The sequence below is a fragment of the Solanum lycopersicum genome, chromosome 10 (assembly GCF_036512215.1).
Source record: "Solanum lycopersicum chromosome 10, SLM_r2.1".
In the NCBI taxonomy this organism is placed as follows: Eukaryota; Viridiplantae; Streptophyta; class Magnoliopsida; order Solanales; family Solanaceae; genus Solanum; species Solanum lycopersicum.
In genome coordinates, this window is record NC_090809.1 from 25,958,176 (window position 1) to 25,977,247 (window position 19,072).

Genomic DNA, 19,072 nt, shown 5'->3' on the forward strand with positions numbered 1-19,072 from the left:
TCTTAGTTTAATGGAACATGAAGTTTAATAATGTTTTTTTAAAAAAAAATCTATACTCTTTTGGTTTCATTTTATTTTTCTGAATTTCACTCGATTTGATGTTTAAAAAAATAAAAAAGAATACTGAATTTCATGGTCTTAAACTAATGAGATGTGGAATATGCCAAAATGATCTTAAATGTGCTAGGATATACTATTAACCATACGTTTTGATATCGTATTATTTATTGAACAATTATTTATTATTTATACAATTCAATTAAGTGTTACATTAAGTAGATCAATTTGTCATATATAGTACATGATTTAGTGTATAGAATTTAGTATTATACACAAAAAATTAAATCATCGGTTCTTATAAGTCAAAAATTCACAATCATAGATGTAAATTTGGACAAATCGTCAAAATGATTGTAGCATGACATTAAATGTATTTATCTTGATTATGGGAATGGTATATTTCTAACTTTTCGCGCTATTGCATTTCGTATATATTGATTAAACTGACTAACAAACACATATTCTCTAAACTATTAAATGTACTTATATTCTTAATCTTGATATAACAATTATGATATGCATATAGTAGTTATCGTTTTGATTTATTAAAAGGTGATACTCTAAGATGGATCAATATGTCTGATAGATTGGATGATAATAATGACATAATTAGTTAGTTGATGGAATTCATGTCTTAATATAGAAAATGATGATATAATTTTTTTTATGAGAAGCTTATAAATTTTCGTGTGTAAATTCGGCCAGTAATTTTATAAATCTGGCACATGAAATAAGTTAAGCTGTGATCTAAAAGAAATTAAATACTGAATTGAATTCATTGGTACGTTGATTTATTGATTAATATCTGTAATCATAACTTAGGAATTACATGAGTGTTTAATGACAAATTCGAAATATAAATAGAGGAGTGCAATTGTGAATTTCTAGTTTAATGATTTGTAATATATTATGGTAAGAATAATTCAAGTTAATTATTTGAAATTATTTCTATAATAGGAAACCTCATTAATTATTTTTGTAGTCTATACAATGTCTATATTTGACTAGAACTCAGAATCCTATTTTCTAGTAGAAGAAGGAAAGTAGGGTTCAATTTTTTCTTCAAGAAAGAAAAGAAAGGTGTGTTTCTCTTCTTGAAGAAAAAATATTTCTATTTTGTTCTTTATTTTGGATGGGAAGAGATCTCTATAAGTAGGAATTCTTCAAACCTGAAAAATTGTCCAGTTTTCTACACGGTACTTGTCCACTCAAGTATTGAGAGAGCTCAATTATTAATTTGGGACTACTGTAGAAGATCATGAAACTGAAATCGGATTTGCTTTGAGATATTCGCACTACGAGTCAAGAGGTAATCCTTGAGTGAATTTTCAGCATACTTTGTACGTGATACGTATTTGTGATTGTTTTCTATATTCGTGTAAGATGTATGATTTTGAAATGCTTCTGTTGTTTATGTTATTTATGTTATTTTTTAACAATTAATCTCTCACTTACACTCATAATCATGCACCTACAACTCTAACCAGTGGCGGAGCCAGCCATTTTATAAAGAGTGTGCATAATTTTAAAAAGTACTCCTTGATGTGAATTTTGACTAATAAAAATGTTTAAAAACACTTGAAGGGGACCAAGAATCAAACCCTCAACCTTCCGCTTCGCACTTTCAACACTCATTTTACCATTGAGTCAGCTCCTATAATTACTCAAGTGTGTGCAAACCTAAATATATATTAAAAATATCGTAAATTTTTCTCGTAGGTACGGTATAACTTTCCGACGAAGGGTGTTCACTTGCGCACCCTTTGTTAGATGTAGCTCCGCCCCCTGACTCTAACATCCATTCCTTCAACATGTCTATCAAAAGACATTTTGTGGTAAAGCTTCGGTTGTGTATGTCATTGTTATCTGATGCAATCTATTACATATTTGGCTTTCGTGGTAGAATCAACAACACATGTTTGTTTGATGCTTCTCCAAATGATGGCTCCACCACGCAAAGTAAACATATTTCTTAACGTCGTCTTTCTAGAGTTCATATCATACTGGATATCTTAGTTTGGGTACCTTATGGGCACCAACTTATCTGAATGTTAGACTAGCATATAAATCCCTAATCCTTTTCAGGTACTTAATAATATGATTAAGTGATGTTCACTTTTCTCATTCAGGATTAAATTGATATTTTTTAGTCATGCCTATGACAAAATAAATATCAAGTCTAGTGCACAACATCACATACATGAGGTTTCCCACAATTGATACATAAGGATTGTCTTCATGTTCTTTGTTTCCTCGTCTGTCTTAGGACATTGATCCTTAGATAGAGAAATTTCATGTTTGAAGGAAGAAATTCTTTCTTGGAATCATAGGCGTCATAGGGTTCTTAGTGTCACAAGTGACCCTAAGCTAACTCATGGTTTAACATATTGATATGCACCGTGCAAAAGCTAAAAGTTAATACAGTAACAATCTAATATTTTGAAAATCAAATATCAGAATTACGATATCGCTACTTTCAAATATTGTACCATACCAAACCATGTTCACCCCTAATTATAGATAGCTCAACTCTCTAAGTAAAAACCAAACAAACAAAAAGTGAGAAAAGACATAAATTTCACCCACATGTCCAAAAAGTTAGCTACATGTTTCAACTAGCATAGCAACGTATTACACACCTTAACTACTAAAAATTAATTTGATATCATCCTCAAATATACAAAGTCAGTCGTGCAATCCGACGTGATTTACACGCGCCTTCTAGGTTATTACATGCTTACACGTGTAATTTATTTATTTATCTATCCTCTTTCTTTTCTCAATCATTTTTGACTTTATTTTCTCTCTCTATTCTTACCTAAAAAGCTCCATTTTTGTTTCCAAAATATTCACCGGCGATGTCATCTTTTTCTTCCTCCATTATTAATACAAATATTAGCAAAATCAACCTTTAACTTCATCCAATTTAATTTGATCTTGTTTTCGGATCACCATCAAGCGTATCACCATAAAAAGAAATTTAACACCATTACTACCACCAAATATGACCATACTGAACCATTATTTACCTCTAGAAACCCAGCGAACAATTATCAATATTTATTTGCAATGATCATAGTCACACAATTAATAAACTAGTGCTTGAATTACTATCACTAATTTTGAAGAAAATCTAGTATGAAAATACATCAACACCTTGTTTGGATGTTACCCGTTGTATTCAGTTTAAAGTTGGATTTTGTGCAAAATCTAAAAGCTTTTTACATAGAAAAAGAAAAATCAGAAAAAATTCAATTTTGTAGGCTCACGATCAACAAAAAAGACAAAAATATATAGAATAATCTATACTCGACTTGAGAATTTGATTTGTGGGTGGATGGGTGGTAAGAGTTGATCAATTTTAGGTGTATCACCAAATTTTTTTCTTAATTGAACAACTTCGCCGATCTTTGCCTATTCCTTAACCTTGTTTTCTATTTTTTTTCTCTCGAAAAACTACCATGAAAAAGATTATTTGTCCCATTAGTCATAGCAACAAATGTATTTGTTATAAAGAAAAAATGGAGGAGAAGAAAGATGGGTGACGTGAAGGAGAAGGGGTGGGGAGTTTTTTTTGGCTTTATTTTAACTCAAGCATGTTAATTTTTATTTTTAGGATTGTATGAAATTCACTTTTTTAAAGACGTGTAATAGGTCGTTCCAATAGTTTAAACGTATTACTAACTTTTCGAGATAATTTCAGGGGTGAATTTATGTATTTTCCCAATAAGATTTTCAAAGTAGATTGATAGGGGTATGTAACTTCATTATTTATTCATGTATAAATAGTACCCCCATAATTTGTTCCGCCTTTTTTCCTGCATATAAATTATACATAGATTTCTCATAACTTATAAGAGTATTAATTACGTAAAGTTACTAAAAATTAAAACCAATGTATAAAATTAATACATGAATAACTTTTATACAGTATTTGAAAACACACCAAGTCACCAACCAAACATTGCATAAAAATAACACATGAATAACTTTTATATAACATTTGGAAACTAATACATGAATAACATTGTATAAAATAAGATAATTAATACATAATTAACTTTTATACTATTTGCAAATCAAACATGGTATAAAATTAATACATAAATAACTTAGTTATTCATATATTAGTTATACCCTTAGGGGCCATTTGGTTACTGGTTATAATTATGCAAATATTAGTTATATAGGGATTTGTTATGCAGAGTTTAGTTATGTATATATTAGTTATGCAGGGTTTAGTTATACATGATTTAATTATGGAGGTATTAGCTATGCATGGTATAATTATGCAGAGTTAAGTTTTGCAGGTATTAGTTATGCATAGTAGTGGCAAATGGGCGGGTTGGGTCAAATGTGGGCGGGTTGAAAATGGGTAAACATATAATGGATAATAATTCAACCCGTCCAAATTTTATATGGGTAAGAATTAATTGGGTAATAAATGTGTTGGGTAAATTACCAGTTTACCCATATTTTCATGAATAAATAGCACTTTACTTAAGAATTCAATATGAAGAAGATACTTTTATAGATGAAAAATGTTGAATATGTTACAATTAACTTTCTTGTATCATAAAAAAAAATTCTATAACTTTAATATAAAATAAATTTATATAATAACAAGATGAAATTAATTTTAATTTCAAAGTAAATAAATATTTGCTTTTTAAGACCAAAACATGTTTGATGTACTTTACGCAATGTCAATACTAATACATGATTTGCTTATTTTACACTATTATTGATTATTCAATATAAAAAAAAATGTAATTATAATTAATAAAAGAAATGTACATTTGAATTATATATTTTTGGAGGGTTGAATACTTCACCTTGAATCGTTAATTCTACAGAATAACATAAAATGAAAGAAAACTTACATCATATTTAGTGATAAGATGAATTTTGAGTGAATAAAAGTTAGAAGCTTAACCAATTTGGCTAATTCATATTTTGCCTATAGTTTACCCATATGGTATCAACCTATTTTACCCATGTGAAAAATTACTCACCAAATCCATTAAATATAGACGGGATGAGCGGGTCCTAAAATATGAGCTCATTTTGATAACATTAGTTATGCAAATATTATATAGTTATGTGAAGATCACAATACATAAATAATTAACTATTAAATATAAAATTTATATACGTTATTACAAATAAATAACTAAGTAAATAGTATGAATTCTCCCTCTTTTTAAATAAAAATTAAAGAAATTAAATTCTTCCTCTATACTTAATTGACACTATTATTTTTTCATTTTTGTTGTTTTTATATGTTTATAGCTTATAAAAATAAAATACCATTAATATATTTCAAGTATCTTATAATATCTTATTTTATAATGTAAATTTTCTATCAATATGTTGTATATATTGTTTATACATTTTTAATATATCAAATACATGAATCATGTATAAATTCACATCCTAAACAAGATTATAATACATCTAATTAAATAAGTGGTATATATTTAAGGGCAAATTTTAGATATAGAAAATATTAAATTCTTAATTTTAGGCTATGACAAACTTTTCAAAATTGCTTTCGTTTGCTACAGCTGTTTTTGTATAATCTTAGAAGTCATTTATACTTTTAAATGTTTTTTTAAAAAAAGTATAATCTGTTAGATAAATAAGGAAAAAGATTCCAGAATTTATGCGAATTCTATTTCAGTTTCATTCCTTCTTAGTCGCCTTCAACCGAAATAGCTTCATTGTAGTCAGTTCAAAAATCGATCAAGCTATTGAAGGTATCAAACAAGCGAGAAAAATTTGATTTCAGAGGTAGAAACAGGAGGTGATTTCATGACGAAAACATACTCTGATTTTATTTTTGTTTTTGTCGACGATGGTGTTCAAAATCAGATTTTCTTTTTCACTTTCATCAATTCAGTTGAATGTATATTGAGTTGTGTATATTCTGTCACAATAGATTTGAATAGTTAATTTTGAAATTTAGAAAAAAATTGTGATAAATTTGTTGATTATGTTGAATTTCTGATATGAGATTCGCGGAGTTCATAGTATTTTTTATGTTTGAAACTGTAAATGTTATTAGAAATTCATTGATTTCATGTATGAAACTATTATGTTTTCGTTTAATACAGTATATCTTCATCATGTTTTTTTTTGGATATTCATAACATGTATAAGTATATGAAACTGATGAATATTTAAACGAATTATACACATATACCTATTTGGTTGTTTTGGTGTGAATTGTATAAGTGTATGAGACTGTTGATGCTAATTCAAATCTGTTAGTCATATACATATATTAATTTACTGTTTTTTTGGACAATTGTATAAGTGTATGAAATTGTTGCATGTTTATTCGAATCAGTCAGTTATATACACATATCTATTTAATATTTTTTGGTGAATTGTTTAATTGTATAGAACTGTTATATGTTTATACGAATTTGTCAGTATGTACATATACATATTTAGTGTTTTTGGGTCAATTGTATAATTGCATAAAACTTTAATTTTGTGTATATAAAGACTTTTGAAATAATTTGAAAATGTGTAAGTTAAAAACTTAAGTTGCTAGAATTTATGTAAATATATGTTCCGTTTGTTGTTGAAATTCTTAAGCTTACTAATAAATATTTATAATTTTAATTTTTTATACAGAACTTTTAAAAATGGCTTCATTGGATATTTTGGTTATGCATTCTAGTAGATGGGACAATGACAATTGTTACATCGATTATACAATTGAGGGGGTGATTTTTAAAGAAAGTTTATCGTATAATGAGTTGTATAATGTCATTGCAATGCAACTAGGAATTTATATTTTGAATCGATCAAACTTATCACGCCATAGTAAAATCGTGTAACTTGCTGGTGGATGGTATTTCAGAATCAATATTTTCTTTAATTTGAAAATTTTGCTTAATGCCTCTACATGCTGGAACATTAGCAGGTTTTTTGGCCTGCTTCTTTGAAAGTGGCATCTTAGGTATTTTTGCAATATTGACACTTCGAGGAGATTTTCTTAAACCGGGTTGCTTTGAAATGACACGGGGTGGTGACTTGTTTTGAATATGAGTTATTCTCTTCCTTGGTTTCTTAGGAGGAGACGAACAAGTATCAACCTTTTCTTTTCCCTTGTTGAATATGGAGGATCCTGAAAGTCATCATCTGAATCATTTGCAACTGTTGTTTCCGTTGAAGATTGCTATGATTAACTATATTCAGAGGAGATTGCTCTGATTGACCATACTCAGAGAGTAATTCAAGAATCTTTAGTTCCATGAAGTTGGAGTCAGCAATTAAGCATATGTACATACAGTCCAAGCACTTAACTGTATAATTTACAGTTCATAAGCTTATATAAACAATAGGCCTATGTTTATAATTCAAATAATTATATGTATATTTATACATTTTCAAAAACTTATATGAGTAATAATACAATGAGCACATTTATACATATAATTTTTCATAGCATAAACTCATACATGTATTTATACAGTTATATATACTACTATAATTATATAGATCATAAAGTTATACATATATTTGTGCAGTGCATATCGGGTTGTTGACATCTCTGAATATGCCCTTAGTAAAATAGCTTTGACGAAGAAAATCTTTTTTTGTCTTCCAATTTAGTATCCTAGGGATGTGATAAGATACTTTAACAACAATTTCATCATCAAACTTCGAAGGGATTACAAAGTGAAGTGAAGAATCAGTTTGATGAAATTGAAATTTTTTTTAACAAAATTAATAAAGTTAAATGAGTTTTTAGGGGGTACTTGAAATTTTTGAAATACTTTAGTAAACCGCAAGACGTGAGAAGTTAAAAATTTGAAATTGAATTTGTGGATAATATTAAGGAGAAATTGAAGAAAAGAAGAAGAGATTGTATAAATATGAAGGGAAAGAGAAAAAAAAAATTTGGGGGAAATTTTTTATACAATTTGGTGAGACCTATTGTAGCAAATTGAGCGATATTTTGCCCTTTAAAGGGAATAATTGAAAGGAAAGTTACTGCATATACTTACCTTCATTAGTTTGTCATTTCCTACAATTATCCCTATATTTAACAATATATAACGCTACTATATGATCAACATATGTGTTAGAAAAATAGATATAATTCAATTTGTAATTTTAATAATATATAGCATTTGGAATTCAATTTGAAAACAGAAAAAAAAAGAGTTCGTGTATTAAAAAATAATAAAAAATTAGGAAAACATTTAGTTAGGTAAACTGTTAAACAAAAAAATCAAAAAAAATAAAATAGAAATCATTAGGAGTAAAAGTGTAATTTACTATTTTAATACATGTATAGCTAACATCTGCATAACTTATTGCACCTTTTATGATGCATAGCTTATACATAAATTCCCTTATAAATTATGTTTGTATTGATTATGAAGGAATACAAAAAAAAATACAGTCAAACACCATATAAAATTAATACAGGAATAACTTTTGTAAAATATTAAGAATCCTACCAACTATCCCCTCCCCCCCCCCCCCAAACAGTTCTTTCCCCATTTTTTCAGCCAATTACACCCCCTACCCACCTTAATTTTTCTAGTACCCCAAAATTTTAAATATTACACTTTAACCCTTTTCTCAACCTATAAATACCCCTTAACTTTCATTCTTTTCAATCACAAATTCACAAAATCATCTTCTGTTCTCTCAGCTCTCAACTCTCTACTTCTCTAATATTTGATCTCTTAAAATTTCAAGAAATTTCGATTTTGCCGTTTTGGTCTTTGAAAATTGAATTTGGAACTTCAAAATTTAACTTTCATTTTCACTTTCGGCGATCATAAACGTCCACTTTTGTAAGTAGACGTTCAGTACATTTGTTCCAACTTATAATTTACATTTCATTTATATTGCAATAATTATTTATTTATTTTGTGATTATTTATTTGTTTGCATTACATTTTTCGTATTATATATAATCTACTCACGTTTTATATTTGAATATGGATTCCGATAAAAATGTTGTTCAAAAAGGAAAAGGTAAAAAAAAGTGCAATTGAGCATGTTCAAAATATGTATAACTTTACATCCTCTGATAATTCAAAAATCGATAGTTTTTCTAGATTTAAAACTAAAAAATCTACTATAGTAAGAATGAATACGGAGGATTATACACATGCTAATGATATTGTGTTTAATATTAATAGTAATTCTTGATTAGATCCTTATCATGAACATTTACGTTGGTTTGGTGATTTTGATGATGAATTGCCTCGAGATGATGATAATGATAATGACATTGATGATTATATTAATACGCCTACTTTTGATGATGATGATGATGAAACTGAGTCACCTACGACTACTAATACTCCTAGTCTCGCACCTAGTCCCGCTCCCTTTCGTTGTCCTGCCCATGTTCCCCCGTACATCCTAGGCCTAAGCTAGAACGTGCTAAAAAATCGATAAACACAAGCTATTTGTAATAAATGTAGACATAGATTAAATCATATCCGGTGGGACGGGACACTTGAGTAATCATTAATATCTTGTTGTAAAAATGAATTGTTGCATGCTAAAGCGGTAGCCGAAACTAAAAAGAACGGTATCCCTTTCCAGAAAATATAGGAGTAGGCGGTACTAACATGGTACAAACACAACTAAATCCTTCTAATGTTTCTGACTCTAGTTTACCTCGTCCATGTAGTAGAGAAAAAGATCTTGAAGAACTAGCTAAAATGATATTTGTTATGGATTTGCCATTTGATTTTGCTGAAAAATTCCGATTTTATACATTATATTCAAATTGTATATAATCCACATTTTAAAGGTTTTGCTAGAAATACAATAAAAAAAGGCTGTATTGGATTATCAAGCACAACTTTTCAATATCTTCGTTGTTTATTTTATTATAATAATTGTAAAATAGCTATTACTTCTGATATGGGTCGTAGTATAAACAGTAATGATTATTTGACTGTTATTGCACATTGAATTGATAAAAATTGAATTATGCAAAAAATGTTGTCAAATGCAAAAACCCGATTGTTATATAGCTCAAACTATTTTAAATATTTTACAAAGCTATGAAATATGTGATAAAATAAGTAGTATAACCTTAGATAATACTTCGAATAATAAAGTTGCTGTTGAATTGTTAAAATCTACTCTTTGTCCTATTTATGATGACGATCATCATATTAGGTGTACTGCACACATATATAATTTGATTGTTAGAGATGATATACAAATGTATGATAACGGTTGCACGAAAGTTGAAAATGCATGTTATTTTATATTTAAGTTAAGTCTAGGCGTAGAGATTTTCAAAATCGTTGTTGAATAAAATTTTCCACCTAGAAAATTTAAAATCAGTTTCTACTAGATGAAATTCTATATATGAAATGCTTGTAGTCGCTTATGGATATAGAGAACCGTTACAATTGGTTTGGAATGCTCATAATTAAGATATGTCATATAGACTCGATGATAGTGATTGGCATGACATATATGAACTCATAGATTTTTTAAAAGTTTTTTACAACACTACTAGAAGAATATCTGTACTTTATAGTTCATCAATTTGTAATGTTTTACCTGATATTTGTATGATTTCTTCTAAATTTAAAAATAAACCAAAATTTCAAGAAACTATTCAAAAAATGATTGAAAAATTTAAAAAATATTATATTCCTATTTCTCAAATTTATTTAACCACTTGTTAGTTAAACCCTCATTACAAAGATGTAGGTGCAAGGATGGTTGATAAAATATATTTTAACTTGGATATTGATAGTGAATTAGATAAAATTCCTAGTTGTCAAAATGTTAAAGATAGTATAAAATTTGAAGCTAGAAAATTGTATGACTTATACAATTCTAATATAAATTTATCAAGTGATCAAGAACCTGAAAGTTCTAGGAGTAGACTTAATGAAGATAATATTGATGCTTATTTAGATTCTTATCTTGAACTTCTCACAATAATAGAATTCATTTAGATGCGTATCTTAATCAAAATACAGAACCTACTAAAGATGTTCTAGCATGATGGAGAAATGGCGGCAAAGGATATCCAAAACTTGAACCGATGGCTCGAGATATATTAGTTATTCATGCGTCGTCAGTAGCTTCGGAAGGCGTTTTTAGTGCAACAAGGTTTCAAATAGGAGATCATAGGCATTCACTAGCAGCAGATAGCTTGGAGATATCAGTATCATTTAGAGATTTGATTAATGCCGAGAGAAGAAATTTGGGTCGTGAACCACTACCGACCAATTTCAAAGTGACCTTGATGAAATAATGCAAGATTATAGTCACGACGGGATCGAAGCAATGGAAGATTTATCTATTCAATCAATTCCCGATAACTTTACTATAGAAATGTTCAATGATTTAAGAAAAGATCTCTATCATAGCACCGACTATTAGTATGAGCATGATAATCGAGATCTAATTCAAACAGAACCCTTCCTAAAAAGTGGCTATGTAGATTAGATCTTTTAATACTCTACTAATATTTTTGTAAATCACATTGTACTATCAAATTAATATTAATAAAAGTATGCCTTAATTTTTATTATTATCGTATTAAATTGAATATTTATTATTGTGAAATTTTAAATTTTCAAACTTTTATACTTTGAAAATTTAAAATTTGAACTTTTAATGTTTGGAAATTTAATTTTCTAACTTTAAAAGTTTGAATTTTAAATTTTCGAACTTTAAAAGTTATATTAAAACTTTTATAACTTTTAAAGTTTGAAGTTTAAAATTTCAAACTTTAAAATTTTGAATTTGAAATTTAAATTTTCAAACTTTAAAACTTTGAAATTTAAATTTTCGAACTTTCAAACTTTGAAAATTTAAACTAAAGATGTAAAATTTCAAAATAATTTAATATATATTATATTCAAGCTTTCAAACTTTAAACTTTCATCTCTAAGTCTTTAAAATTTAAAGTTTTACAAACTTTCAAAATTTGATGTTTATAAAGTATAAATAATTACCTTGAAAAGTATAATTTGTTAACTTTTAAAAAATAATCTTTAATTGATTTTAATAAAAAAAATTATTTTTTTATTTAAAAAAAAAACCCGATCAAATCCCGAATACCGCTCCGGTCTGGTCCGGTTTCGTACCAGTTCCCTGGCGGACCGGAATGGAAATAGGAAAAATCACGGAACTATCGGTACCGTTCTGTCCCAATTCCGATACGGTTCCGGCTGATGGATCCCGATTCCGTGCTGGTTCCGATAACTATCGGTCCGGCAGTCCCGGTACCAGTACCACCGACACTCATACTACCAACCAAACATGGTATAAATTATGTTGGCTTTTCCACCTGATAAAAAACTTCTACCGAACATAGTAAAACGCTCCTATCTTATTTCCGCATGGTGTAGTAAACCACCAATGTGTTCTTGTTATTATATGTGGGTAAAATTTATCTAGAAATGGCATTCCTAATAACATATCTTTCGTTGTAAACTCAAAATTGTACATTTCTTCTATTGTTAGTATTTTATCCCATATTTGTATTTTTATATTTTTTGCTTTATATGTAATCATACTTCCTTCATTATTAAATCCTGTTACTACCATATGTGTTTTTAATTTTTCCCATTTATCTTCTTGTAAACAATTATATTTACATATGTTTGCTTCTGCTCCTGTATCTATCATAGGAGTTTGAGGGGTGGAAGCAGATCTTTAGGGAAAGAAAGAAAAAGAGAATGAAGAGGAGAGTTGATTAGAAGTAGCTTGTTTATTACTGAGGGAGGTGCCCTCTATTTATACAATAATTTTACAAACTTGGCCAATAGAAAATGACCGACTTTACATTTGGCCTTATATTATTTGGCCAACACAAAACGACAAAATACTCTAATAATAATGACCCTTTTATTTATGGCCGACACTACTTTTTACATATGGCCACCTTATCTTTGGCCGACACAAAACGACAAAAATACTTTCATAATGGCCTTTATTTATGGCCGACACACATACTATTTACACATACTATTTACATACACTTTTTACTACTTTTACATTTTTACTCTAGCTGTACATCTGGAATATTATTATCTTCTCCTTCACACTTTGAACATAGATGATCGGGATATTTTTATCCTATTAATTTTTAATATCTTGTCATCAAATTAGGAGAAATAAAATTTTTCCTAATTGCTCTTCTTATAGGTGTTTGCTCTGGTTTTTAATAGGCTTAATATCCACTGCCTTAGGTCTTCCATATTTGCTGCTCGAATTTCCCTGCAGTTGGAGTAGATGATTGTCTGATCTCTATTATAGTAACTCCATATTGCATTTTCGTTCAAATAGTTGTTTGCTATCTCATTCAATATAGTAGTTATTCCAATAGTTCTCTTATTTCCGTAAAACTCTGGATTATCCACCTTTTGTATTTCCTCTTGTGTATCTATTTTTTCAGGGATTATCATTTCCCTAGTTAATCCAATCTTTATAGCTTGTATTGTAGGCTTGATCTCATCATATAGTATTTCTATTGTAGCTGTATAGAACATTATATAAAATAGAGTTCCTTTAGTAACTCTCTTGTATTGTAAAAATGCTTTATATAATTCTGATATCTTGGATACTTCTTCTCCCGTTATTGTATATACAGTACTCAATAATCCATAGTTGTAGCAGGTTGCTACTAGGTTTGGATTTGTTCCGGGTTGTGCAATTAGCTTATTATAGCCTTGTAGATACTGGGTTATGTAGTCTTCATTTGGGTTTTTCGTATCTTTTGGTCTGGGGTTCCTGTTTAGAAAAGTTTGTATTTTGTATATATTTTCTATATACATTCTAGTTATGTGGTTGTATGTCTGTTTCTGTGAATCTAAGTTGGCTTTATAGGTATTTATCTGTGGTGGTACAAATACGTCTTTTTGGATATTTTGAGGAGTATATGGTTTAGAAAATAATTTATTCATGTTTGTATTTGTATATTTTACCTTAGTTTCCTCTTTTTTTGTAGGTTGTCCTGCTGTAGATGTACTTCCTGCTGTAGCTGAGCTTCCTGCAGATGCATATATCTTTTTGTTTTGGTTTTTAAGTGTTTCCCATCGTCACTTTCTAGCTCCGCATTTTTTAAGTCATGCTGCTGACTTAGCTCCGCATATTTTGAGTCATGCTGCTGACTATTAACTTTTTCTTTTAATACTTGTACATCTGTTTCTATTCTCTCCATTTTTTGGCAAACATTTGTCATCATAGCCAATATTTCTTTCATTGTATCTTTCTCTTGAGAGGTAGTCTGCAACAAGATTTTTGTCAGTTTTAATTACCTCAATTGTAAGTGTAAAATTTAATATTATTTAATACCAATCTCCTTATTTCTTTTGTTGTAACTGAATCTTCTACCTTTTTAGTTATCCACCATTTTACCTGTGTATTATCTGTTCTCACAATAAATTTATTGTAAACAATATATGGTTCAAATGCTAATAAACATTTATATAATGCAAATAATTCTTTCCTATTTATTTCCCATTTTATTTGTACTTCTGTATAAGATCCTGAATAATATCTACAATGGTGTTCTATTTTTTCTTTTTCATATTTGTATTTTAAAACTCCTCCATAACTATGATCACTTGAATCTGTTTCAACAATATAAGTAAATGATTTATTTTCATCAGGAAAGTAAAGTTTTGGTAATTTTTTACATAAATTCTTAATATTCTTATATGTTCTTTATCTTTATTGTCGAAATAGTATTCAACATCTTTTCCAAGTTTTTTATGTAATGGTTTTAAATGCTCTGCCAATTTTGGTATATACTCTCTTACTTGATTTATTAATCCTAGAAAGGATTGTAATTTCTTTTTTGTATCTATATTTTCATCAAGGATGATTATTTTCTGTACTATGTGGTTTTGCATTTTTATTCCATTTCTATCTATTTGTATTCCTAGAAATTCTATCTGTGGTTTCATAATTTCTGCTTTCTTTTTACTTAAACTTATACCTGAATGTTTAATTATATGTATAAATTTTTCTAATAATCTTATATGTTCATCTTGTGTTTTAGAATATAATAATATATCATCTATATATATAATACAATTTTCTAACTGGTTAAAATAGTTGTCCATAAAATTATACGGTAACCAAACAACCCCAAATTCTTCAAATCCTGATCAAACTCATACTCTGCTTAGGTTCTTTCTCAGGCTTGTCCACCTCAACCATGCATTCCAACATGACTATATATGTATGCTAATGATGTCTAAACATAGTACAATCTAATATCCTGAGATGGAATAACAAGAATATCCACATATAATAAGAACAGACATAGGCTGGCCAGGAATTCTTGCATAACACAACATACATGTCGATCTTCTTTTAGCTAAGCTACGTTTACACAAGTTATATTACATCCCAATTCCAAATGTCACTGACCAGTTACAAAATGGCTCACCATATAATTGTGTCAAGGTCTGGTATTATCAATGGACGTGTAATTTGTATCATGCTGAAGCATTGGGATATCTCGAAAAATGTTGGAATAGAATTTTACCTGTCTCATGGAACTTGAGTGTATTCTGTTAGTTGATGTTCCAATTTCTACATTTGCAATGTACCTTGGAAAGAGCAGCCATGTAATCATCACTCCTGATAATGAATATTAATGAGGATTCTTTTCTTCATGCTAAAATATATTTCTAAAGAGTAAACAAATGAATAGCTAAAAAAAACCTTGATCCATAAGGTGATTGACAAGCAGCAATTAAATGAACTTTACCCTCATCTGGCTCATTCTGCAAAACAAAAAAGAGCAAAATATGTGATCAAGTAAGACATTTCGACATCCAGTATTCAAAGCCTAAAATAAAAAATCTAAATGCTTGTACAAATTAAACCATCGGAGATGTTCCATTTTTATCCTACAAATGCTTGCTCTGCTTCAAATGCCTTTTTTGGTTTAGAACTGATCTTTATCCATATATAGTTCCATTGGAAAAGAAAACATCCACATCGTAATAAAGTAAACCAATCTGCTAATATTTCTTTCCTTTGACTTCATACTTGCTATCGTAGGAAAATTAAGTAGTGGGTAAATCTTGATTCTGTTTAAAGATAACATGACTATCTACATGTATGTGTGACCACAGCGAAAGATGGTATTTCAGGTTTTTAGATGGCACTTCAGTTGCTTGCATAAAAGACTATCAAAAGCAGCCCTTGCACTTTACATCTATCAAAGTGGTAACTCTGCCCCACTATTGAGAATAAAAGAGGCATACACTAGTTATAAGAAAATATGGAGTGTACAGGTTCATTCTCAGAGTAATGCATATATTGTGAAGGTAAACTGGGGTAAAAATAAGCTTAATATTCAAATCTTCCGAGAGCAATTTGGACGAAGAATCATCCATAATGAACATAAGGTATAGGGATCAGTAAAAACCTGTGATTCATAGTACAAGCCAGCATATAGAGAAGCATAGAAGTATTCATTTGGCCGTCCACTTAGAAATGCAGCAACAAGCTACAGAATTAGAATTGTATGGTGTAAGTAAAAAGATTCAGACCAAAGTGAAGTTACGGCGGCCTAGCTCAAAACAATATAGTATAGATAGATCATTGGAACAAACTTGTAGACATTTTAAAAATATAATGCTTCAAAGGAAAAACTGTAATAATTTAGTAACAATCACTAGACTCTCAGTTCTGAAAAGTTTCATAAGAAAGGCTGGATTGAAATAAATTTCGCCAAGAAGCACTTTCATAACTTACCAAGTATCACGGGCTCACAGTTTAAGATATATCATGAACTTTTCTAAGAATAATGTTTCTTGGAAGCATATATTACTAGAGAAAATCCTGAAGTTCTAAGTCCAAGCAGAACTTTGTATAGGATATTGATTGTTAATGTAACTAAGGAACAATGTGGTGGCATCGCAAAAGTTGCTCGCCCATAGTTCTGAGATTTGAATGTTTACCTCCATTAATTATTTGAGATAAATCTCAACAGATTCGTTGATGAAAACTGCTCAGACTTTAGAAGATTGCAGACTAGTCAAATCATACGCAGCATAAGACTTGTCTGCTATAGCAACTACAAATGAGTTGTTGATTATAGTTCTTTTAGGTCATTTACAGAATGAAACCCAAGAACGGAGAATTCCGAGAAAGTTATAAGACGCTTTAGCTGGGTTGTTAGCATATTTGCTTGTAATAACTGAAGTTCATGAGAATGAAGGAGGAGTTGAGTTAAAGTATAAGAACAAGGGAGTGAAATAGAAAACGTATTGCCTGTTTCAGTTAGTAATACTCTATAATCTGTGTAAGCATGGGAAAAACACTCATTTGAAAATTACCATTAAAACAACTTCAATTAACTACTGATATGAATTAAATTTCTTTGTTCCAACAAATAAACTACATTCAACACCTTTTCAGGATCACCACCATCTTTAAACATATTATAGGCTTCTCGCATGACTGGCCGTGGATCTCTACCAACCTGCACTCAGATGCTTAAATATTTGTAAGGAAGCATACAATAGAAATTGGCAACAATGAGACGCTTGGTCAAATCATTCCGTATTTCAAATAACAGCAATTCTTGTAAATTACCTCAAGATATCTTTTTCTTGCTTCATGAACTCCATACAATTGAGCTTCACAAAGAAAACACCATATTGACTCCTCTGTATCATTTGGGTTTTGGGCAACGTCTATACGGAATTGATGTGCACCTTCCTCATACCTAACGAGATAATAACAAGCTTAAGGCAATATAATGAGGATTAAGTGTGTTCAAAGTATAATAATTTGGGAAAGCAATTACCTATCGAGATAATACAGAGACAACCCCCTTTGCCAAAGATCTGATGAAGTAAAAGATGTGAGGTGAGTTCACGATAATATTGAGTTGAAACTGGTACTCATTTCAGAAGCTCACATGCTTTCTGGCGAGGATCAAGCTGAATTGCCTTGTCAAACTCCACCAAAGACCCTAACACATCGCCCTTCATTATACAAACAAACAACATAATCTTCAAATAAAATCATTTAGTTCAGTAAAAATGTGTAACTCTTGACTGACCTGACCTGTCTAAAAAGATGCATTCCTTTTCGAATTGCCATCACAGCGGAGTTACCACTTGTTAGGGCATCCCACACCCTACAAACAAATACTCTTCTACTCAAGGTTGGTACTGGGTTCTGATAAGTTTGGATTCTTGACCCAAACACAACTTTTCCACCCAAATAACACTTGTCAAAGGGTTTCATCACGCTGGGTTGCACTCGCACATGATAGATATGAGTTATTGCCATTACCAGCTAAGAGTGGGAAATGAGATGATGATAAGGTAACGAACCACTACATTGAAATTAATTAACGCCACAATTTTAGCCATCTCCAATCCAAATTCTCTAATTTACTCCAATCTTTTCTCTCTCCTCATTTCTCAATATGATATTATTATTTTTATGTCAGTCTTATTATTTTATTTCATAATGTAAATTATTTTTAATATAATCCACCATAATCTTTATGTAATACCAATTTTTTTTTTTCAAATTCTTCATTTAATACAAAATTATATTTTATTCTAACTGAGATAAATTGCGATAAATATTATATATAAACAATTTAAATAAAAGTGATATCATTGATTAAATATATTGACATCATAAATATTGTGTTATCGTAAAATTTATTTTAAATCTTACATATGTACTCAACTTTCAAGACTATTACGTTACTCTCATGAATGTCCTATTAATATATTATGGAGTTTACAATTGGCATTTTTTGTCTTTATTTTTTATGTGTAGCTAAAAGTTGTTTAAATTAACAATTTCATTTTGTAACCAATTATTTCGTGTACTAATTTACTTCCCATATTTCATTTTGAATTATTGAATCAAAATTTGTCATGCTAGATAAAAAGTGTAATTTAATAATTTAACACTATAACATAAAAAGTAGATTGTTTGAATTATCATGTAAATTTTGTACATACTTCATAATGAAAAAATAATTATAATCTAA

The 19,072-nt window shown here is 29.3% G+C and overlaps 1 protein-coding gene across 4 annotated transcripts; it reads right to left on the reverse strand.

The window, feature by feature from the left end:
• Positions 1–7,425: 7,425 nt before the first annotated feature.
• On the reverse strand, positions 7,426–18,498 carry LOC101260882 (uncharacterized). 4 transcript variants are annotated; one of them, XM_010329223.4, is made up of 9 exons: positions 18,124–18,498; positions 17,975–18,041; positions 17,861–17,900; positions 17,647–17,779; positions 17,462–17,533; positions 16,475–16,555; positions 15,763–15,824; positions 15,584–15,678; positions 7,426–7,693 (listed from the first exon to the last, which is right to left on the reverse strand). In XM_010329223.4, the coding sequence occupies exons 1-8, from the start codon at positions 18,349–18,351 to the stop codon at positions 15,612–15,614; spliced, it is 750 nt and encodes a 249-aa protein (XP_010327525.1). In that variant the 5' UTR covers positions 18,352–18,498; the 3' UTR covers positions 7,426–7,693; positions 15,584–15,611. The 4 variants fall into 4 exon arrangements, with proteins under 4 accessions (XP_010327525.1, XP_010327524.1, XP_004248843.1 ...); XM_010329222.4 differs by lacking the exon at positions 7,426–7,693 and adding an exon at positions 10,054–10,238; XM_004248795.5 differs by lacking the exon at positions 7,426–7,693 and adding an exon at positions 12,778–14,314.
• Between the last annotated feature and the right edge of the window lie 574 nt (positions 18,499–19,072).